Raw genomic sequence first — 17,981 nt, 5'->3', positions numbered from 1 at the left:
TTTTCTTGCTTCCAGTAGAGCCTTGCAAATTCTGTCAGAGCCCATAGAAGAGCCTAAAGAGTAAGAATGAACCAGAGTTGTTTTCTCAAATAAAATAGGAGCTAGAATACATAAGAGAAAGATGTTGAGAGGACAGTAACTTTAAACAAAGGGACTAGGATTCCTCCTTTCCCCTTCTGCAAGGTCTTAGTCATTTTATCCTCACTGCAGAATAAAGCACTTATTTGTACATGATTTTGTTAGGCACAGTACATGTGACCTGCATGAAACATACCATTGCTTTGAGATTTAAAGTAGTCAGGACAAGGAACAATTTATTATTGTTCCTAAACAAGTTTCATCATGATTTTTAGCACAGAATGAGTAGTATGTTGATATTGGTCATGTGAATATCCTTATTCATTCATTAATTAATTTAACACTATATATTTTTGAATGATCTCAAATATCATCAAGCCACTCTGCTAGCAGCCGATATAAAGGTAAATTAGACAGAGTCCTTTCCAGAGTCTTGCAGACATTCGAAATTAGCTTATTGTAACACACTTTGGTAATTGCAATGATAGAGATATGAACGGAACATTATAAGAAAACCAAAGGAGATCACCTAACTTATCACAGAAATCTGGGATGGTTTTCTGGAGAAGGTGTGCCTGAGCTGAGTCTTAAAGAATGTTAATTTAGCAAAGGAAGACCTGGTTTAAAGATAAGAGTGAGCACATCGTAATGTGTCAGGGATTACAAGCACCATTTCTCTGGAATATAAATCACGGGTCCAGGGTAGTGGGAAAAAACTGAAGAAGGGGATGCAGGTCATAAAGAGCTTTCTATTGAGAATGTTGACTTGAATCATTTCAATGCAGTAATTTGATTAGAAATTGCTCTTAAACTTTGACTTCAATTTTGGAAGACATCATATCTAATGGCACAATCCCAGTCCTTACATTTTCTATTTGGCCATTGCATCTCCCAGTTGGCCTCCACTTTTTTCAGTCAATTAATTTTGTATACAAAAAGGATATATTTATTTATATTAGGAAAGTTGAGTAGCAAGAGTACTTGGCTTCAGGTTCTATTTAAATAATCAAGGAAAAATGAATTGGCAGACTGATTTACCTTTTCCCGAGTAATCCGTGAGACATTTCTTGAAGGAAGCTAAGAGTCCCAATGTTATAAATCACACTTCATTTAATTTGGATTGACACAGCTGGTATTTTTGGACATATCTCATACTTTGTGTGAAAGCAACACCTGATTTTCCTTGCATGGATGTGGGTTTTATGATAAGTAATAAGAAACAAACTTATTTTCCAAGAAAATTTCGGATTATATAACTTTTCCCCCTAAGCATAACATTAGGCCTATTTGGAGCATCCAAATAAGTGCATTAAAAAACAAATTACTTTTTTTTTAGGATTTCGAAAAACAATTAGCATTGCTTTGATACTCCAAAAACAAAAAAGAATAGACCCAATAAATTCTGTACACAAAAAGAGGCAACCATGTGCGTTCAAAAGAATGTTTTTGTCTGCACAGAGATTCACTATAAGAATGCCTTAAATATCATGTTTAGCTAAGATACTTTAAACCTGATATGAAGTAGTGAACAAATATTATATGTTTAACTTTACAAGGAAATGTTAATATATACCGATTCTGGAGTCATAGAATAAATGGAGGGAAACTTTCAGAGGAGATCAAAGAGCACTTTTTATATTGTTTACAATCACAGTAGTGTATTAATGCTAAGGAAATATTGCTCAAGAGTTAGGCCAAAGAGCCCTTTGGGTTTGGCCTATTATTGAAAGAAAGATGCCATTTGACCTAATGAAATCAGAAATTGATTAAATGCAGTTCATCTAAGGGGAAAAATGGTCACGGAGTTACTGCCAGGGTCAGGAAGAGATGGGGTGATCTAGTGCTTGAGTGCTGATAGGGTTAGATAGACTCTCAGAGTAGCTGATGTTACAAGATACATGACAATGGACACCCACAGTTCAGAGGGCAAGATCAACCCCTTAGATGGGAAAGAAGAGATTAATCAGAATATTCTTTGCTCAGCTTATAACTAGGTCCTCTTATCAAATGATTCATGAAGAACTGAATGTTTTGAAGAAACTGTAATCTATGGGTCCCAGGAAAGCTGGGATTGCTGCTAAGTATCTTGGGAACACATGTCAGAACAATTGCTGTAGTCATGTAGCGCCTCCGTGAAGCCCTGTAACCTTCATGAATAAAACCAGTTTGACAAGGTCATTAGGATGTCTGATTGTCAAGTGTGTGTCTAATCTTTACTGCTTTTTCTCATAATGTTTAAGTCCTCCTGTTTCAGCAACATAAATTTTCATTTAAAATTTTTCATTTTTCCTTCAGTTACAGAAATATTTTGAAATAAAGAACTCCCTTAACCTGTGGAAAATGACCAAGAAAAGAACTGACACTCACCGTTCCTTTGATATCGTTAGTCTTACAACTATAGGGAAAAAAAAATTTTTATTTTCACACTTTTCTTCAATAGTTTATTTTTCTCAGGTGCATACTGACTGAAACCAGTGCCAGGATAGTAATATTGTTTTTAGGGGGAAAAAACAAGAATCAGATGATCAACAATCCTACCCAAATCGAAAACTTTTGTCCCTTAGACAACACAATAACCCATAATACTCTACATAAATATTACGACTTTTTTGTTGTTTCCAGGTAGGAGATTTTCTGTTCCTTCAGGGCGAGATGTAATTTATTTGTGCAATCTTAATATTGTTTTCATTTTCTTGACAGATGGCTTATTTATCTTATTATTTTCATGCATTGGCAAGATTAGGCTGTTTTATACAAAATTCTTAAGAGGAAGAAACTTTAAAATATGTCTTTATATGGGTCTCCAGAACAGACTTCACAATATGTGCTTTAAACAATTGCTAATTACATATTCATCCAAGAAACTAGTATGACTTTTCCATTTTGGATAGTAATAAACATCTTTACAAATTTCTTTAATTACACTGTTATCAGAAAGACCACAATGGTCACAAGAAAAAATATATTGGCTTTTTGGGAAAAAATAGGAAAATAAAGAGTTATCAGTGTGTGTGTGTGTGTTTTAATTTAAAGAGGTCTTAATGTAACTCATATTCAGAAAATTTGATCTTCAGAAATTTTTAAGCCAGAATTAGAAAATACGTATATTCTTTTATTGAATTATGACCATGAGTAATACTTTGTGGGTGCGTATACTCACTTTTAATTGTGAAACTCTTCAAACATACAGAAAAACAAGAGCGTCGCGATAACTCCTATAGATAGCACTTAGATTTATCAAATATTAAGTTTTGGGACAATACCGGACTTAATCTGTCATTACACACATTTTGTACAAAGAACATCTGCCCATGCCAAGGACTCATTTCCCTGCCTACGCTGAAAAATCTCCCTTCCCTGTCCTTCATTCTTTCTTTTACCCAGTATTTTTTTCTGGCTTGGAGGCTCTACATTCCCTCCTTGACACCACTGAGGATTTTCAGGGTCCAGGAGCCTCCTAGCCAAAGCCATTCTGATCATTCTAATTGCTTTGGTGGGGTTGGTACAGGAGTAGGGGAGGAGGAAAAGGGAAAGCAGATGGAAAGCAATGCTACTGGAAAGTTTAGCTCTTAGGGCCAGAGGTGCAACAAACTCAGAACAAGCTGTTCCCTAAAAACAACATTCTAAATGATTGCATAAGGTTCAAGTGTGCTTTTGTGGCTGGTACGCGGTTTCCTTATGAAAGTGTGCTGAGATCTAAGCAACCAGTTTACAACTGGATTTTGAGAACACAGTCTACTTACAGTTGTGGATGACCAGTGCTATAATTATTTAGATTAGTACAAAAAATAACTGCCTTCTCTATCAGACTTGTTTTCACTTGGCATGATCATGATTACTTTGCAGACAAATTCTTAAACAAAGATATTATTAAAGGTTCACAAGTATTTTCATTTTCTACATTGTATGAATCTCTCATCCCAATTTTTCCATTCCTGTCTTTATCCCTATAGCCCTGTACGTACACCCCTACCACACATATCACTAAGGGGAAATGCAATTGGGAAATCCATACATAAATACTTTTAGGATTTCACCCAGAATATATTTGTTGTTTATGAAAACTTCATTGAAAGACAGCTAAAAGAAAACTCATTTTCTTTCAGTTCTCTTACTTTTTGATTTTATTCTTCTAGTTTATGTGCATTTTGGGGTGTTTATTTACAACGTTAAAATTGTCAATTTTACATAAAAGTTATCCAAGCTCTCCATGCCTGGATTTTACAGTTTAACACCTGATCAGCGTGTAGTATACCACTTCTAAAGCATAACCCAAATACAAAAATAATTTTAAAAAAACCTGAAAGTGCAAATGAGTGAAGTCACGAGTTTTAGTTGTGTACCTTCAGGTATATCCATTAATGAAAAAGAATGAATACATGAGTGAATGAATAAACTAGAGCTATGCCTAAAGGAATAGTGAAATGACTAGATGCTGAATCCTTTCCATCAACTGGAACTTCTTCATGACCAGCTCTTCTGGGCATAAAAGAATCATGAGTATCTCTTGGCTCCCTTCTATTATTTCCTGGTGTGCTGCTCCCAAGAATGCCCTGGCTGCCATTTTCACCTGGGGAGTCGCCAGGAGAAAGACCAGCTGCTCATATTTAGATTTTTGTAGTTATGACTCCCATATCCAATTCTGGCTCTTTCCCCTTGTTTTCTCTCTACTTGGGGAGAGGGTGTCAACTATATATGCCCTTCTTCATTCTTCTATTAGACACTACCCAAGGCTCATGCCCTATTTTGGTACCATCTGCTTGGGGACACAGGGGATAATAATAAGAGCTCCTACTCATTGAGTGCCGGCTGTGAGCTAAGTATTTACATGTGTAATTTCAAATTCTCATGCTATCCTGCAAGGACACGATTAGACCCATTTTTATAGATCAGCAAAATAAAGCTCAGAAAAATTAAGAAACCTTTCCAAGGTTATCTGATGCAGGATTTATATTTGGGCCTTTCTTCTTTGCCATCAGTGGAAGATACTTCTCTTTCCTTGGAAAAACATGCTAGCATTTTCTTTGATTGACTCTCCACTTTCCATTAACAGCCCTCCCTGGAGAGCTGCTCTCCCACTCTCATCCCATGCTGGTGTCCTGAATTTCCCACAGTGATTTGGCCCTTACTTTGAATTTTCTGGCTTCTTGTCTGTTAGACTCAACTGATATCTTAAAATATCTGATTAGTCCTTAATAATGTTGGCAGGTTAGAATCATATTTTAAAAAGGAAAGTATATTTAAGCACTTAACTTTCACAATTCACTCATTGAGAGTACATGTTTTTTCCCATGTTACCCAGAGAAACTGGACAATGAAATGACCACCTGTTAGCTGCTAATGATGTTCACATGCCTTTAAAAAAAGTAATTCTGGCTTTATCTGTCTACAATCTTGGCGACAAAACTCATGGGAACATCAAGGGCACAGGAAGCCAAAGGCAGCAAACTGACAATAAAGTTTGTGCTTAGACTACTAATAAGTAAGGAGATACTGTGAATCTCTAATTCTACATAATTATTTAATCTCAAGAGGGTAACAATCCATGTTTTAAGAATTTAAGTTTGGGTGTTCAAATCTAGGACTGAGATCAGAGGGGGTTTGATACAGTATATTTCCTACTTAAAAAATATTTTAAAAAGCATCAAATATAAAATATGCCAATCATTATTTCAAATGCATAGTCTAATTTGATATTGTGTGGGTGTGTCAATCATCATGACTTTCAAATGAAAATTGATACATAAATAGTCAAAGAACTTAAAGTAATAGATGGAGTTTAACTATATTCTACATTGCAAAAAAAAAAATACTAAGACTTAAAAAGGGCTTACAGCTATAAATATCCACCAAAATATAGAAATGAAGCATTTTCCAAAATTAGGGCTAACGTTAAAGATTAAATGACCCCTTTATTTGAATAGTGAAATCAAACTCCAGAGACATTGGGTTTAGCTCTTTTGCAAATATGTTTTTGGGTCCCTTTTTAAGTTTACTGATGTCTATGTATCTCATTTTTAATGTAATATTTCCATCCAAGTACAAAGTTGATATAAACTAAATTTACCTTTTATTTGTTCACTTCACTGTTGTGTAATGGTTAAAAGCATAGGCTCTAGGGGCGCCTGGGTAGCGCAGTCGTTAAGCGTCTGCCTTCGGCTCAGGGCGTGATCCCGGTGTTATGGGATCGAGCCCCACACCAGGCTCTTCTGCTGTGAGCCTGCTTCTTCCTCTCCCACTCCCCCTGCTTGTGTTCCCTCTCTCGCTGGCTGTCTCTATCTCTGTCAAATAAATAAATAAAATCTTTAAAAAAAAAAAAAGCATAGGCTCTAATCTCAAATTGAATGGATTTGAAACTTGTCTCCATAACTTGTCTTTATACAAATGGCCTTAATTCTCCGTGCCTCAGTTTTCACATCTATAAAATAGGTTTCATAGTAGTACCTGGTTCGTTGGGTTAGTGGGAGGATTAGGTAAATCAACATAAATGAGAACTTAGAACAAAGCCTGGTGAAAAGAAAGTGCTCAATGGTGGCTAGCTGTCATTATTTTTAAACTGCAAAGGAAAAGGTGAATATGAGGTACCTAGAGAAGTAGGTACATTTTAAAATGAGTAGATAAATCATACGCCTCTTCCCTTGTCTCTAGGCGGGATTGAATTTAAGTCCCAAATACACAAATAATTGTTTTTCCCAATCAAAAATAAATTCTAAAGAGGAGTAGCTGGTATTCTATCTGTAGGAACTTTATTCCCCCAGTATCATCCTAAAACATTTCAAGGGACTATCGCTGAACACAGAATCCATTTGCTTCGATGTTTCTCAATCACTTTTACAAATCTTTATTTTCTCCCAAGCTTCAGGCTCTAGAAGCATGTCAAGGTATCCTCCAAACCTCTACTAATCATTGCCTCATATATCCGATTATATATAGACACGACAAAACGTTCATGTAATTAACATTAACGTACTCACGTATATAACATTAACATACTCACTATTGAATTCTAATTCTAAAATCTTACCTTAAATTTGATCCTATATTAAGTAAAGGGGAACGATGACCAGGAATTAAAGGGAAACATTTAAATGAGATAACTCCAAACTGTACCACCTTATGGAACAATCTTTTTAAATGGTATTGCTAACTCTCCACAAAAAACTTAATTTGTAAAGCACCATACAGATTAAGACATTAACATTGATCATTTTAACTCCAACTTAACACAACTGGCTAGCTAAATATGTTTCTAGCAGTTGCTGAAATTATGGTATGAGTTTTTGAATAATGACTTAATTTTGGTTTTTTGTTTTTTAAAGATTTTATTTATTTATTTATTTATTTATTTATTTATTTATTTATTTCACAGAGATAGAGACAGCCAGCGAGAGAGGGAACACAAGCAGGGGGAGTAGGAGAGGAAGAAGGAGGCTCATAGCGGAGGAGCCGGATGTGGGACTCGATCGCAGAACGCTGGGATCACGCCCTGAGCCGAAGGCAGACGCTTAACCGCTGTGCCACCAAGGCGCCCCAATGACTTAATTTTGAAAGGGTGCTTCTACTCAAAGTTGTCATGCTATTTCTAGATTTTTAAGATCCCAATAATGTAGCTCTGGAAGATATCTAAATATCTAAATAGCTTCTCTCTTCCTTGTCATATGCGTGTGAGAGTGCATCTATGCTTATATATACATATATACATATATATGTATATATTTATATAGTCTTCCCTAATGCACACAGATTTATGCGTATACGCATATATCATTTAGCACACATGCTCATGTACATGTGTAGATATTCTGTTAGAAGCCCTTCTCTACTTATGGAGTTCACTTTAATTCAAATAGCTAGAATGTAACTATACTGATCATAGATCAGAGGGAGATGGCAGAAAAAATAGTGATTGAAGGTAGATGATCCAGGAAAGGTACTGTAATTTTTGAGACTTTGGGAAATTGGTTTACTTTGATTTTGGAGACACCTGCTTTGATTTCGGAGATACCTTTCAGGAGGCTGAAACCCAAACCAACTGTGAGATAAGTGTGACACCTTTTCATAATCTTTTGTTGAGGAAGAAGCAGGTTGGGCAAGGTTGAGAGATATACGCAAGATCACTGTACGGTGAGATTGGTCCTTTTTACTCCAAACTCACTTCTTTCAGAATATTTTAACTTGATGTGACCCTGGAAAACATATAATTCATAACCCACATTTCTAAATCTTTCTGGTGGTCTGAAAGTGTGGAAAGTTGCATAGCTTGTTGGTTTAAGTTGGGCCAACTGTGGCGGTCACTCATACATCTTTTAATGTATGGAAATCAAATAGTCAGCATACCAACGTTTAGAGACGCTTGACATTTCCCACTTTCAAAATCAATCACCAATCCGAACACCATGGCTATTACTCAGAGATTCAGAGGTTTGCTGTAAGCAGAGACCATGACCTTGGAACAATTATTTTCTCAAAAGGCATTACCAACAATGACGCGAGCAAAGCACCCAGACTGCCCTCCAGCATATGAATCCCTGGCCAGGAAATGGCTACGAATCTTCCATGAGTAGTATGAGTTTGGCTCAAATCTTATTTCGATGCATTTATATTTCATAAGCATTGCATTTAGACAAAGTTAAAATCAGCAAGTAAAAAAAAATAAAATACTTACTTAAAGATTTTCTGTGCTCTGGTTTCTGTTCTTTTGTATCATTATCGTAGTGACTTAGTAACTCAGTACTGGAGGATCTCTGGATTTTGAATAATTCCAGGTTTCTCGATGAACCACTTGGATCCTTTGGCTGGAAATAACAAACAGTTAGAGTGAATAATTTTACAAGGGAAGAAAGGATTCACCAAATAACTTAGTGATCTATTTTGATGTTAATTTTAAATTGAAGACTGAACTAAGGTAATTATTTTAGGACAGGGCCTCTATGCTAAGCTCAATACTCAAATTTAATATATATATATATATATATATATATAATAAATTTTATATATATATATATATATATATATATAAAATAAAACTTAACTGAACACTGTGCATTACCCCAAGCACTCCACAAGTATTAACTCAATTAATCATCACAGTAATCCTATGAGGTAGATATCATTATTACCCCTACTTTCCAGACAAGAAAACTGAAGCCAAAAGAGATAAGTAATTTGCCTTAGGCCACACAGCTAGTAAAGGATGGAACCGGGATTCAAACTCAGGCAGTATGACTCCAGAGCCCACTCTTAATGACAACAAACTCTGTGTGTGGGTGGGTGGATATGGGTGTGAGCACTCAAGCATGCCTGGATGAGGGGACTATATGGTTGATGGAGAAAAGTCAATTTGTTATTTTTTAAAGTTTTAGTCCTAAAATGATATAAAGGAAGACTGCAATTAAATAGAAATAAAATCAGAAAATTCAGTGTTTTCCTATTGTATACCTTATTAAGAGCTCCAAGAATAGGTTTTCCTCAAGATTTTGTGAATATTAGTGTCCAAAAATTAGATGTTTGGTCTAGAATCAGTATATAATGGCAGTTTTAAATAATTTGATTCTTTAAAAATATACTCTGAATGTATGATTGAGGGTAATTTCATGAGGTTTTAGATTCATAATTTTCATGAGAAGAACAATCTAGCTTCACTGGAAGAACAATGAAAATCAGTATAAAGGATTAGTATTTACTGCTATTATAACAGTGAGTATGGGCTTAAATACACTGATATTTATTTTCAAGAATATGTATTACAGACAACATAAACTGAAAATGTGAAAATTCAGTAGTCATTAAGTGCTTGCGTGCTTTTTCCAGCTTCTAGTAAATGAATGTCCATGTTATTTCAGGGGGAAAAAATGAACGCACTGTGTTTTTCATTTGAGAGAGAGAAATCAAATGACATTTAGCTACGAATCACGTCTGTTGAAACGGTTTTTAGTGGACTTTATTTAAACTTAAAATACCTTAATATCTCTTGATCTATAGGATCCATTTAAATGTGTGTGTTATATGCCTAAGCAACACAATTTAAGTGACAACATTTTAATTAATAAAGGTAGCAGCCAAAACAAATACATACCAATCTGTCAATTGCATTTTTGATAGCGTGGAACCAATCCAATATGATGAAGTCAATATCTGACTGTAGAAGGAACTCATTTCCTGATACTGTTGTGATCTGAAAAAAAATCGACAGGTAAGCAAACCATATAAAATAGATCTTTTACATTAAAAAAATGGAGATATATATCTCCAAGATATATATATGTGTGTGTATATATATATATATATATGTTGTTTAATATATATATATATATATATATATATATATATATATATATAGTTTAAAAAACACACTTCAATACACCAAAATATTTTCTTATATTCCAGTAATTGTCTTTCTGGGAACTGGGAGACCAGGATCATTTTGAACTGCTCTCTATAAACTGTTTTCTCATGTCATAACAAATAATTATTGTTTTAATAATAGAACGATTAACTCAGAGTAGGACTAAAGCTGAATTACTCCAACTCAAGGAGAAGCAAGTCAGGAAGTTCAGAATGCTGCAGACAGTACCCACTTAAGTCAGAACCTCAGAAAAATGCACCCGGGTGTGTCAGAATTCATTCTGCGCTTTTGGCTCTTTCCTGTTTGTCTTTTTCAAATCTAATAGTATCTCTATATTTGATTTCCTTTTATGGAGGGCTGTAAAACAGATTATTTACCAAAGAGACTAATGCAGACTTTTTCAAAAGGTCATTCAAATGAATAACATTTGGCTATTTCTACTTTCCTATCATAAAGATCTATAGGAAAGCAATAAAGGACTAATTTCCCCCACAAAAAGAGTGTATTAGAATAAAAGTTTATTTACATATTTGAACCTTTCGTGGAGAGTATTTATCAAGTGAACATCCCCATTCCGGACTCTCGGAGCTATTAAGTAGTTGGCGATATTTAACATGTAACTATACGTTTTTCATTAGAGCCAATCTTTTCCTCTCCAGAATTGTGAGAGAAGACTATGACCCTATAGAAACAGGGCAATGCTCTTGATTTCACAGATAAAAGGCTACTTAGAGATGAATTTGATTAGAGTGGGTGTGGACACGCTTTCTGTATTAGGCCATCCATCTGAACTGTGAAGATTTTCCCTTTGTATTGACTTTTTGTTTCAACAGGAAGATGAACATTTCCCGACTACTGTCACACATTGAGCAAGGCGTCAGAGGTTTAGAGGACTGACATTTCAAAATACTCAATCAGGAGCTAGTCACCCCTTCTCCGACTTCCTTGCTCTAAATCGGAGGTGGACACTGAAATGGGCCACAGGTTCAGAAAATCATAAATCATGCTTCAGGATGTCTCTATAATTCTATCATTAAAGTGGCAATTACCCAAAATAGCTCACTCTGAAGGTTTCAATGATTCTTACGGCAACATTTGATGACAATGATCCTGGAGTTTTAAAGAAATCTTCGATTACACACATACATATATATTCACTCGTCATTTATTTTTAGAAAAAAACTGTACAGAAAGAGAACATCACTCAGTGCTGCAGTGCAACCATTCTTGAGTGAGATGTGTTCCGACATTTTACAACTGTATGGAGAGGAACTATCCAAGTACACTCAATTATGAGAAGTGAAAGATTAGAAAATAAGAGGAATTTAATTATCCACATTAGAATTTGACAGACTACCCGGGCCAATCGCTCTCTCTTTTTTGTTTTTTTTTAATAAAATTGCATGTAAGATTTGGGATGGCTCAAAATAGCCTCCAAATAGCCTCCTCTGTTTTACGTATCTATCAAAAGACAGTTAAGCTCATGTTTGCCTAATGATCTGAACACCCTAGCAATGTCCTTTACTTACAAAAAGTTCCAAATATTTACTTTATAAAGTGTTGCCACAGAAATAGTAATCTAGAAATATAAGGTCACTTGTAACTAACCCAAGAAAACCGGTAACGTCCTTGACCTCTACCTTCCTCCTAATCTCAATTTAAATATTTTGATTATGAATGTATTATACAACATCACAATTTGTTAACATACACAAAGAAATATGAATTAGCCCAAATACAACGTACAATCTATTTCTCTGCCATTATAAATAAACCATTATTAAAATTATAAAAAGAAACATTTCAACGTACAAGAAACAAACATAATTAGATTTACTAGATTCTGAGGGTTTAGGAAAGAGCTAACAGTTCAGTTTTCAGTCTAGTAAATTCAAACAGTGATAAAATGTAAGTATTTCAGCAGTACATTTGCATTTTTGGTGCATGCTATGCAATGAAAGGGGATCTTTTACTGCCAACACAACCAAAAATAAAATGCATTTTAAAAGTTTCTTTATCCAAATATATTATTGCATTAATCGTACATAATCAGTGATTTATGAATTCATTTGAGGATGCTGGATCAGAGAACTATATGAAAGCAATTCATTCAAAATATACTATCAGAAAGATACAGTTCACATTCTTTCCTCTGTCTTCCCACTAATCCTTCCAGTTACTAGGCAGTCTGGAGAAGTCTGCTACTGCTCTCTACAGTTTAAATGCATCCACTTCTTAATTACAGTCAGTAATTGACTTTGTTCTGCTCTATCCCAGACATTCACAGGAAAGCAGTTTCAAAGTCTTTGACTGCTCAAGTCCATTTAATTCAGGTTTCTATTCACATTTTACATTACCTCCTTAAGGTTTTCTGATAAATGGTTTGCTGAATCATATTTCGAGTTTGAACAATCGAATTTTCAACACTCTTGGGGAAAAAAGACATCAGTAAAGACTGTTAGCTTTGACTAAACCTTTTGATTGAACAATTCCTGATGACAATCTGAAGTGATGTAAAACTAATAACAGGCATACAAGATTTGATATTAAGCCATGCGAATGTCTTCTTTCTATATCATGTTTTGCTTAAGTGACAGATGCTGGTGCAAGGTGGATGAAGAAAGCACAACGGGTTTAGGCAAGAGTGACTGGTCTCCATTTTGCTTCAAAGCCTACTTGAGACAAACATCTCTTGAAATCCCTCCTTGCCACCAACTCGTATTTCGAAGGGGTATATCCTGGCAACAAAGCAGTCTTAGTGAAATGTGCTAGTGTTGTCAATAATAGATATCTTTAATTACCTGTCTGGGGAAATTTGCCTCAAACTTTTCACACTCAATAAAGATCTGTCTGAATTCTTGCTGGTGATACATGGATGTCTAGGAAATCATATGAAAGTATCCACTGGGCGACGTGAAGAATAGACACGTTCTTTAAGGCTTTTGGTATTATTTCAACAATAGTTTTCCTCTGGTCTAAGAACCTAGGTCTGTGTCCTTGTTGTGGTTCCTCTGAAGATGGGAGCAGGTTATCTCCCAGCTCCAAACTCCACCAATAAGTGATGAGGAGAGAACAAATGTGTTGTTAAGGCTTTATTAACACATGGAATATTGTTATGCTAATTTAAACATCTTTGAGGAGTTTTAATTAGTAATGTTTGTGTTTATTTAAGTATTGCCCTTTGCAGTATCGTCATTCTGGCATTTAGTCTTTCCCGTGTTTGATTTTAATTTAAGTGAAAAATAATATGTAGAATAACATTAGACTATTAACAATTTCTGTAATTTGGTTTACCAGAATAGAAACAAAAACTTTTTAGAATTTCACATTTTTTTCCTAATTATAATTTTATTTATTATAAAGAATTTTGAAAAAATAAAGATAGCAAAAAAGCAAATTAAAGTTATTCATGTCTCCACAGACTAAACATAATGGACATTTTAATTTCGTTATTGCCAATCTTTTATAAATAATGATCAAATGTATATGACAACAATCCATGCACAACTTTATGCTATGGATGAACACCTTATGAGTAAAACGTATTTGATGGCTAAATATTATTGGCTATTTCCATTCCAGTTGACCTCAAACGCATGTTGAGACTATCAAAGGTATAAGAGATAATGAGTGATATGTGTTCCCCTCTTTGATAGTAGCACCTTTCCTATCACAGAATAAATTCCACAAATAATTCTTTGTTCAGGAGACTGAGAGGGGTGTCTCTGACCAAATATCCCCCTAGTCATCAAGGACTGATTAAGCATCCATTAAGTGCAAGGCACATCGCTAGAAGCTAGGAATACACCTCCCCACCCCTCAAGAGCTCACAATCTGTTTGAATAAATAGGACATATGCATATAAAGATAAATAACAATAGAAAATGGCTTATATCAAGTTCCAACGTGAGTGGCACAGACAATGCGCATGTCAAGATTTCAGAGGAGGGAGTAATTACTGCAGACACATTTACATCATGGAATTATACATAAACTGTTGGTTATGATACATTATTCTTCAAAGGTTGATTGTATCAGAACTTTAGTATATTAAGGATATGAATACTACCACTTGGTATGCAAAGTGATATCAGCTTTAATGATCTCAAAGCACATAATAAACATTCTTCAAATGCAGCTTCCTTCCACTATCATAAAGTAATTTTGCAAATGAAGAAAATGAAGCAAATGAGGAAAATGAGAATGCCATTCTATCAAATGATAGAATTAAGAGATTACAAAGATCTTGATTTCTAGTTCACTAGCCCTCAGCAAACAATCTTATACAATCAAGGACTCTATGCATATGGGAAAAGGACTATAGTGATTTGGTTTCGGTTGTGAAATCTGGAATGTGAATCTTAGAAAAAAGTCGCTTGTTTCTTTACTGTTATGTTAAAGACAGCCCAATTTTAAAGGATCACCCAATATCCTTATTCAGCTGTTCTCTTCTTTTTTTTCCCCCCTGAAAAACAACCACTATCCTACTATGAAAAAATATATCTAAAACAGGATTGGGGAATCCAAAAAAATTCCTTCAAATCCTAGAAAGGACTAAAACAATCCTACATTTGAACTAAGTATCATTCATATTTTGCTTATGATCAATCTTTGACTATGAACCAAAGGGGAATTTATTCCATCTTAATGAAGCTGAAACTGTATGTAGGAAATGTGTACGAAAATATGCCAAATATTCAAATAGTCCTAAAAAAAAAGTTAAATGATATGACTACAATGATTTTACAAATAAGTGAATTACCCATTTAGGAGGAATGGAATTTAATTACTATTGTATTTGGAGACACTTTGGACTTCATGATTAAGTCATTATATTTGAATTAAATTAAGTAAATATAAAAATTTATGTCAAAATATACCAAGTTCATTTGAAGTGAATATGAATTATTTTTTGAAATTAATTTTGGCTCTATCTTTATTGAATTGAAATATAGTTATATATTTTGGCTACATTATAGTGAGAACTCAAAGCCTAAAATTGAAGAAATAATGCTTAAAAAAAAATCCCAGATTCACATTTTTTTCATCGTGCATCACACTCCACAAGTATCCATTTGATATAGCTGATCAAATAAAGGTTGTCATGGTTATACTAATAGTTAAATTAGTTGGTCTCAAAGGTGTTTGTGACCACCAATGAAATTACATTATCAAGCTGCATGTCTATCTCAAATTACAGTCTGGTTTTAATAACTCCTAACATTTTTCTTAACACGTTGAGCGAAGTTAACATAAAACTATGGGTAAAATATCAGTTAGAAGTAAAAGGTCTTCAATTTGTCTTTCCAAAAATGTTTCTTGTTAAAACATTTTGTGAGAAAGTATCTGCCTTGTGTTCCCAATGTTGCTAGATGTTAAGTAAATATATGCTGATTATAAGAAAAAAAGTTGCTTTGGCAACTCTCTTATTAAAATGCATTTGTAACCCCCATCTGTCATGAAAGTTTTGAAAAGTTTGTTTACTTTGGATAGCAGCCTTATGCAGGGTTACCCTAGCAAACAATGATAGCAGTCTTCAGAAGTTGTGTGAAGAACAAGCCACTAGGGATCCATTTTTGTTTTAATTGGCACACACAAACACTTTTCTGGTCTGTCAGGAAGATCAAGCTAATATGCATGGAGGGTGTTATATTCTTAGCTTTGGGGAGCAGTAAAGCTCCCTTTATTTAAGTAATTTAAATGATAGACTGCAAAAACTTTGCAAGTCAGAAAAATGTTTTATACTTTCTTAGGGAATATTTGTTTTAAGCAACGGAAAATGTTCTACATATCTAAAGATGTTGAACCTTATGCTATAATTACCCTTTCTTTCTTCTGACTCCATGAAATATTCTTAAATCCACATGCTACTAAATAAGGCTAGCCACCAATGGATCCTGAATTTCCCACAACTCCCCCTGTGTTAACAAATGTGTGTTCATTAGTTTCCAGATGTTTATTGGATATGTTTTCAATGTGTTTGGGGTTGATTGATTTGCATGTACATTTATTGAAACCCTCAGTGGTGTCATCATATCAAAATAACCTGCCCACATAAGCAATTTCTTATTTAATAGAAAGTAAAGAAATGTTGGGCTACACACACAACAGATCTCAAGTGCATTCCAAAATCTAAGGTTTAAGGACAACCTTTCAAGAAACAGTGCATTTTAATTGAAATTGAGTTGTACCTTTGACACCCAAATAATTTGGTGCATGCAGATTTGTTCTGCATAATAAAATTAGCCCCATAGTAAACATCCACGTCTCTATCACTTGCCCACTCTACCTTTCTGTTTAACGAAATACACAAACTCAAAATTTATTTCAATCAAACAAATGTTAAACAAAAACTCATGTGCATTCTTTTATCAGTAGGAAAATATTTTAAGTACTGAGAAACAGTCTTCTCAATATTCATGAAAGAATACTATCTAAGTAATTAGTAGATAGTTTAGCAGTTTCCACAGTTTTGCAGTCAGCTACACCAAAACTTTTGCCTGTGGTGCTCATATGAAAAACGACAGAAAAAGTGACTAATCGAAGCAGTTGGTGTATAAAGATATCAGCTTAGAGTTTTGTTGCTGTTAACGTTAATTTCTAAATTTGGGGAGAGTAGTTGCCTCTAGATAAACTAATCATCCTAGGACTCATGTTTCCTGGTACCCACCATTCAATCAGTCACTGCCAATCACAGATCAGTTTTTAATCTGAGCTATGTTCACTGTGCAAAATTACTCATTTAGTCCCATGACATTTGAAAATCTGCAGCTCCCACTATTTTCAAATTGGAAAGATTTTCATTATGTCTGTTATTTACGTAATGCCCAATTTTAAAAATTTAACAAGTAAAAAAGTATAAATACAAAATCTTCCTTATCCCAAAGTATACTAAATTATGGTCTATCCTTCAATATTTTTTGACCCATGAATTGACATTGTATATGTGTTTATATTATAATGAAAATATCATGTCATGTAAAATTTTTATGCATATAAATATCTACACTACCATCATCTCCCACATGGATTTAATAACACTATCTTTTGATTTCCCCACCATCTTATCCACACTTTCTCTTCCAGTCCATATTCCATATTGCAGCCATCGTGATCTCTCTGAAATTTGGATCTAATCATCCTATTCCTCTGCTTGACATCATTCTGAGACCCCCCACAGATGTTACATTGCAGGGCAAACTTTATTTATTTATTTTTTTTTTTTTTTTTAAAGATTTTATTTATTTATTTATTCGACAGAGACAGAGACAGCCAGCGAGAGAGGGAACACAAGCAGGGGGAGTGGGAGAGGAAGAAGCAGGCTCCTAGTGGAGGAGCCTGATGTGGGGCTCGATCCCATAACGCCGGGATCACGCCCTGAGCCGAAGGCAGACGCTTAACCGCTGTGCCACCCAGGCGCCCCATGCAGGGCAAACTTTAATTCAGCCTACCAGACCCTGTGTTCTCTGCCACCTACCCACACTGTAGCCCCCTGCTTTATATTTCCCTTTGCATCTCTATGATCCAGCCATGTTGAAATTTTTTTGTTCCCGAACTG

General features: G+C 34.7%; 1 protein-coding gene across 1 annotated transcript in view; it reads right to left on the bottom strand.

Annotated features, from left to right (window-relative positions):
• The window catches only part of ARHGAP15 (Rho GTPase activating protein 15), a 596,409-nt gene that overhangs the window by 289,603 nt on the left and 288,825 nt on the right, over nt 1-17,981 (bottom strand). Inside the window, exons 7-8 of the mRNA XM_026510055.4 lie at nt 10,154-10,252; nt 8,744-8,873 (exon numbers count right to left, since the gene is read on the bottom strand). Of these exons, the coding sequence (XP_026365840.1) occupies nt 8,744-8,873; nt 10,154-10,252 (229 nt within the window). The remainder of the gene's footprint in view (nt 1-8,743; nt 8,874-10,153; nt 10,253-17,981) is intronic.

This window comes from Ursus arctos, unplaced genomic scaffold (assembly GCF_023065955.2).
Source record: "Ursus arctos isolate Adak ecotype North America unplaced genomic scaffold, UrsArc2.0 scaffold_1, whole genome shotgun sequence".
Lineage (NCBI taxonomy): Eukaryota > Metazoa > Chordata > Mammalia > Carnivora > Ursidae > Ursus > Ursus arctos.
Note: the sequence above shows the minus strand (reverse complement) of the source record. Positions and strands in the feature narration are given on the sequence as shown.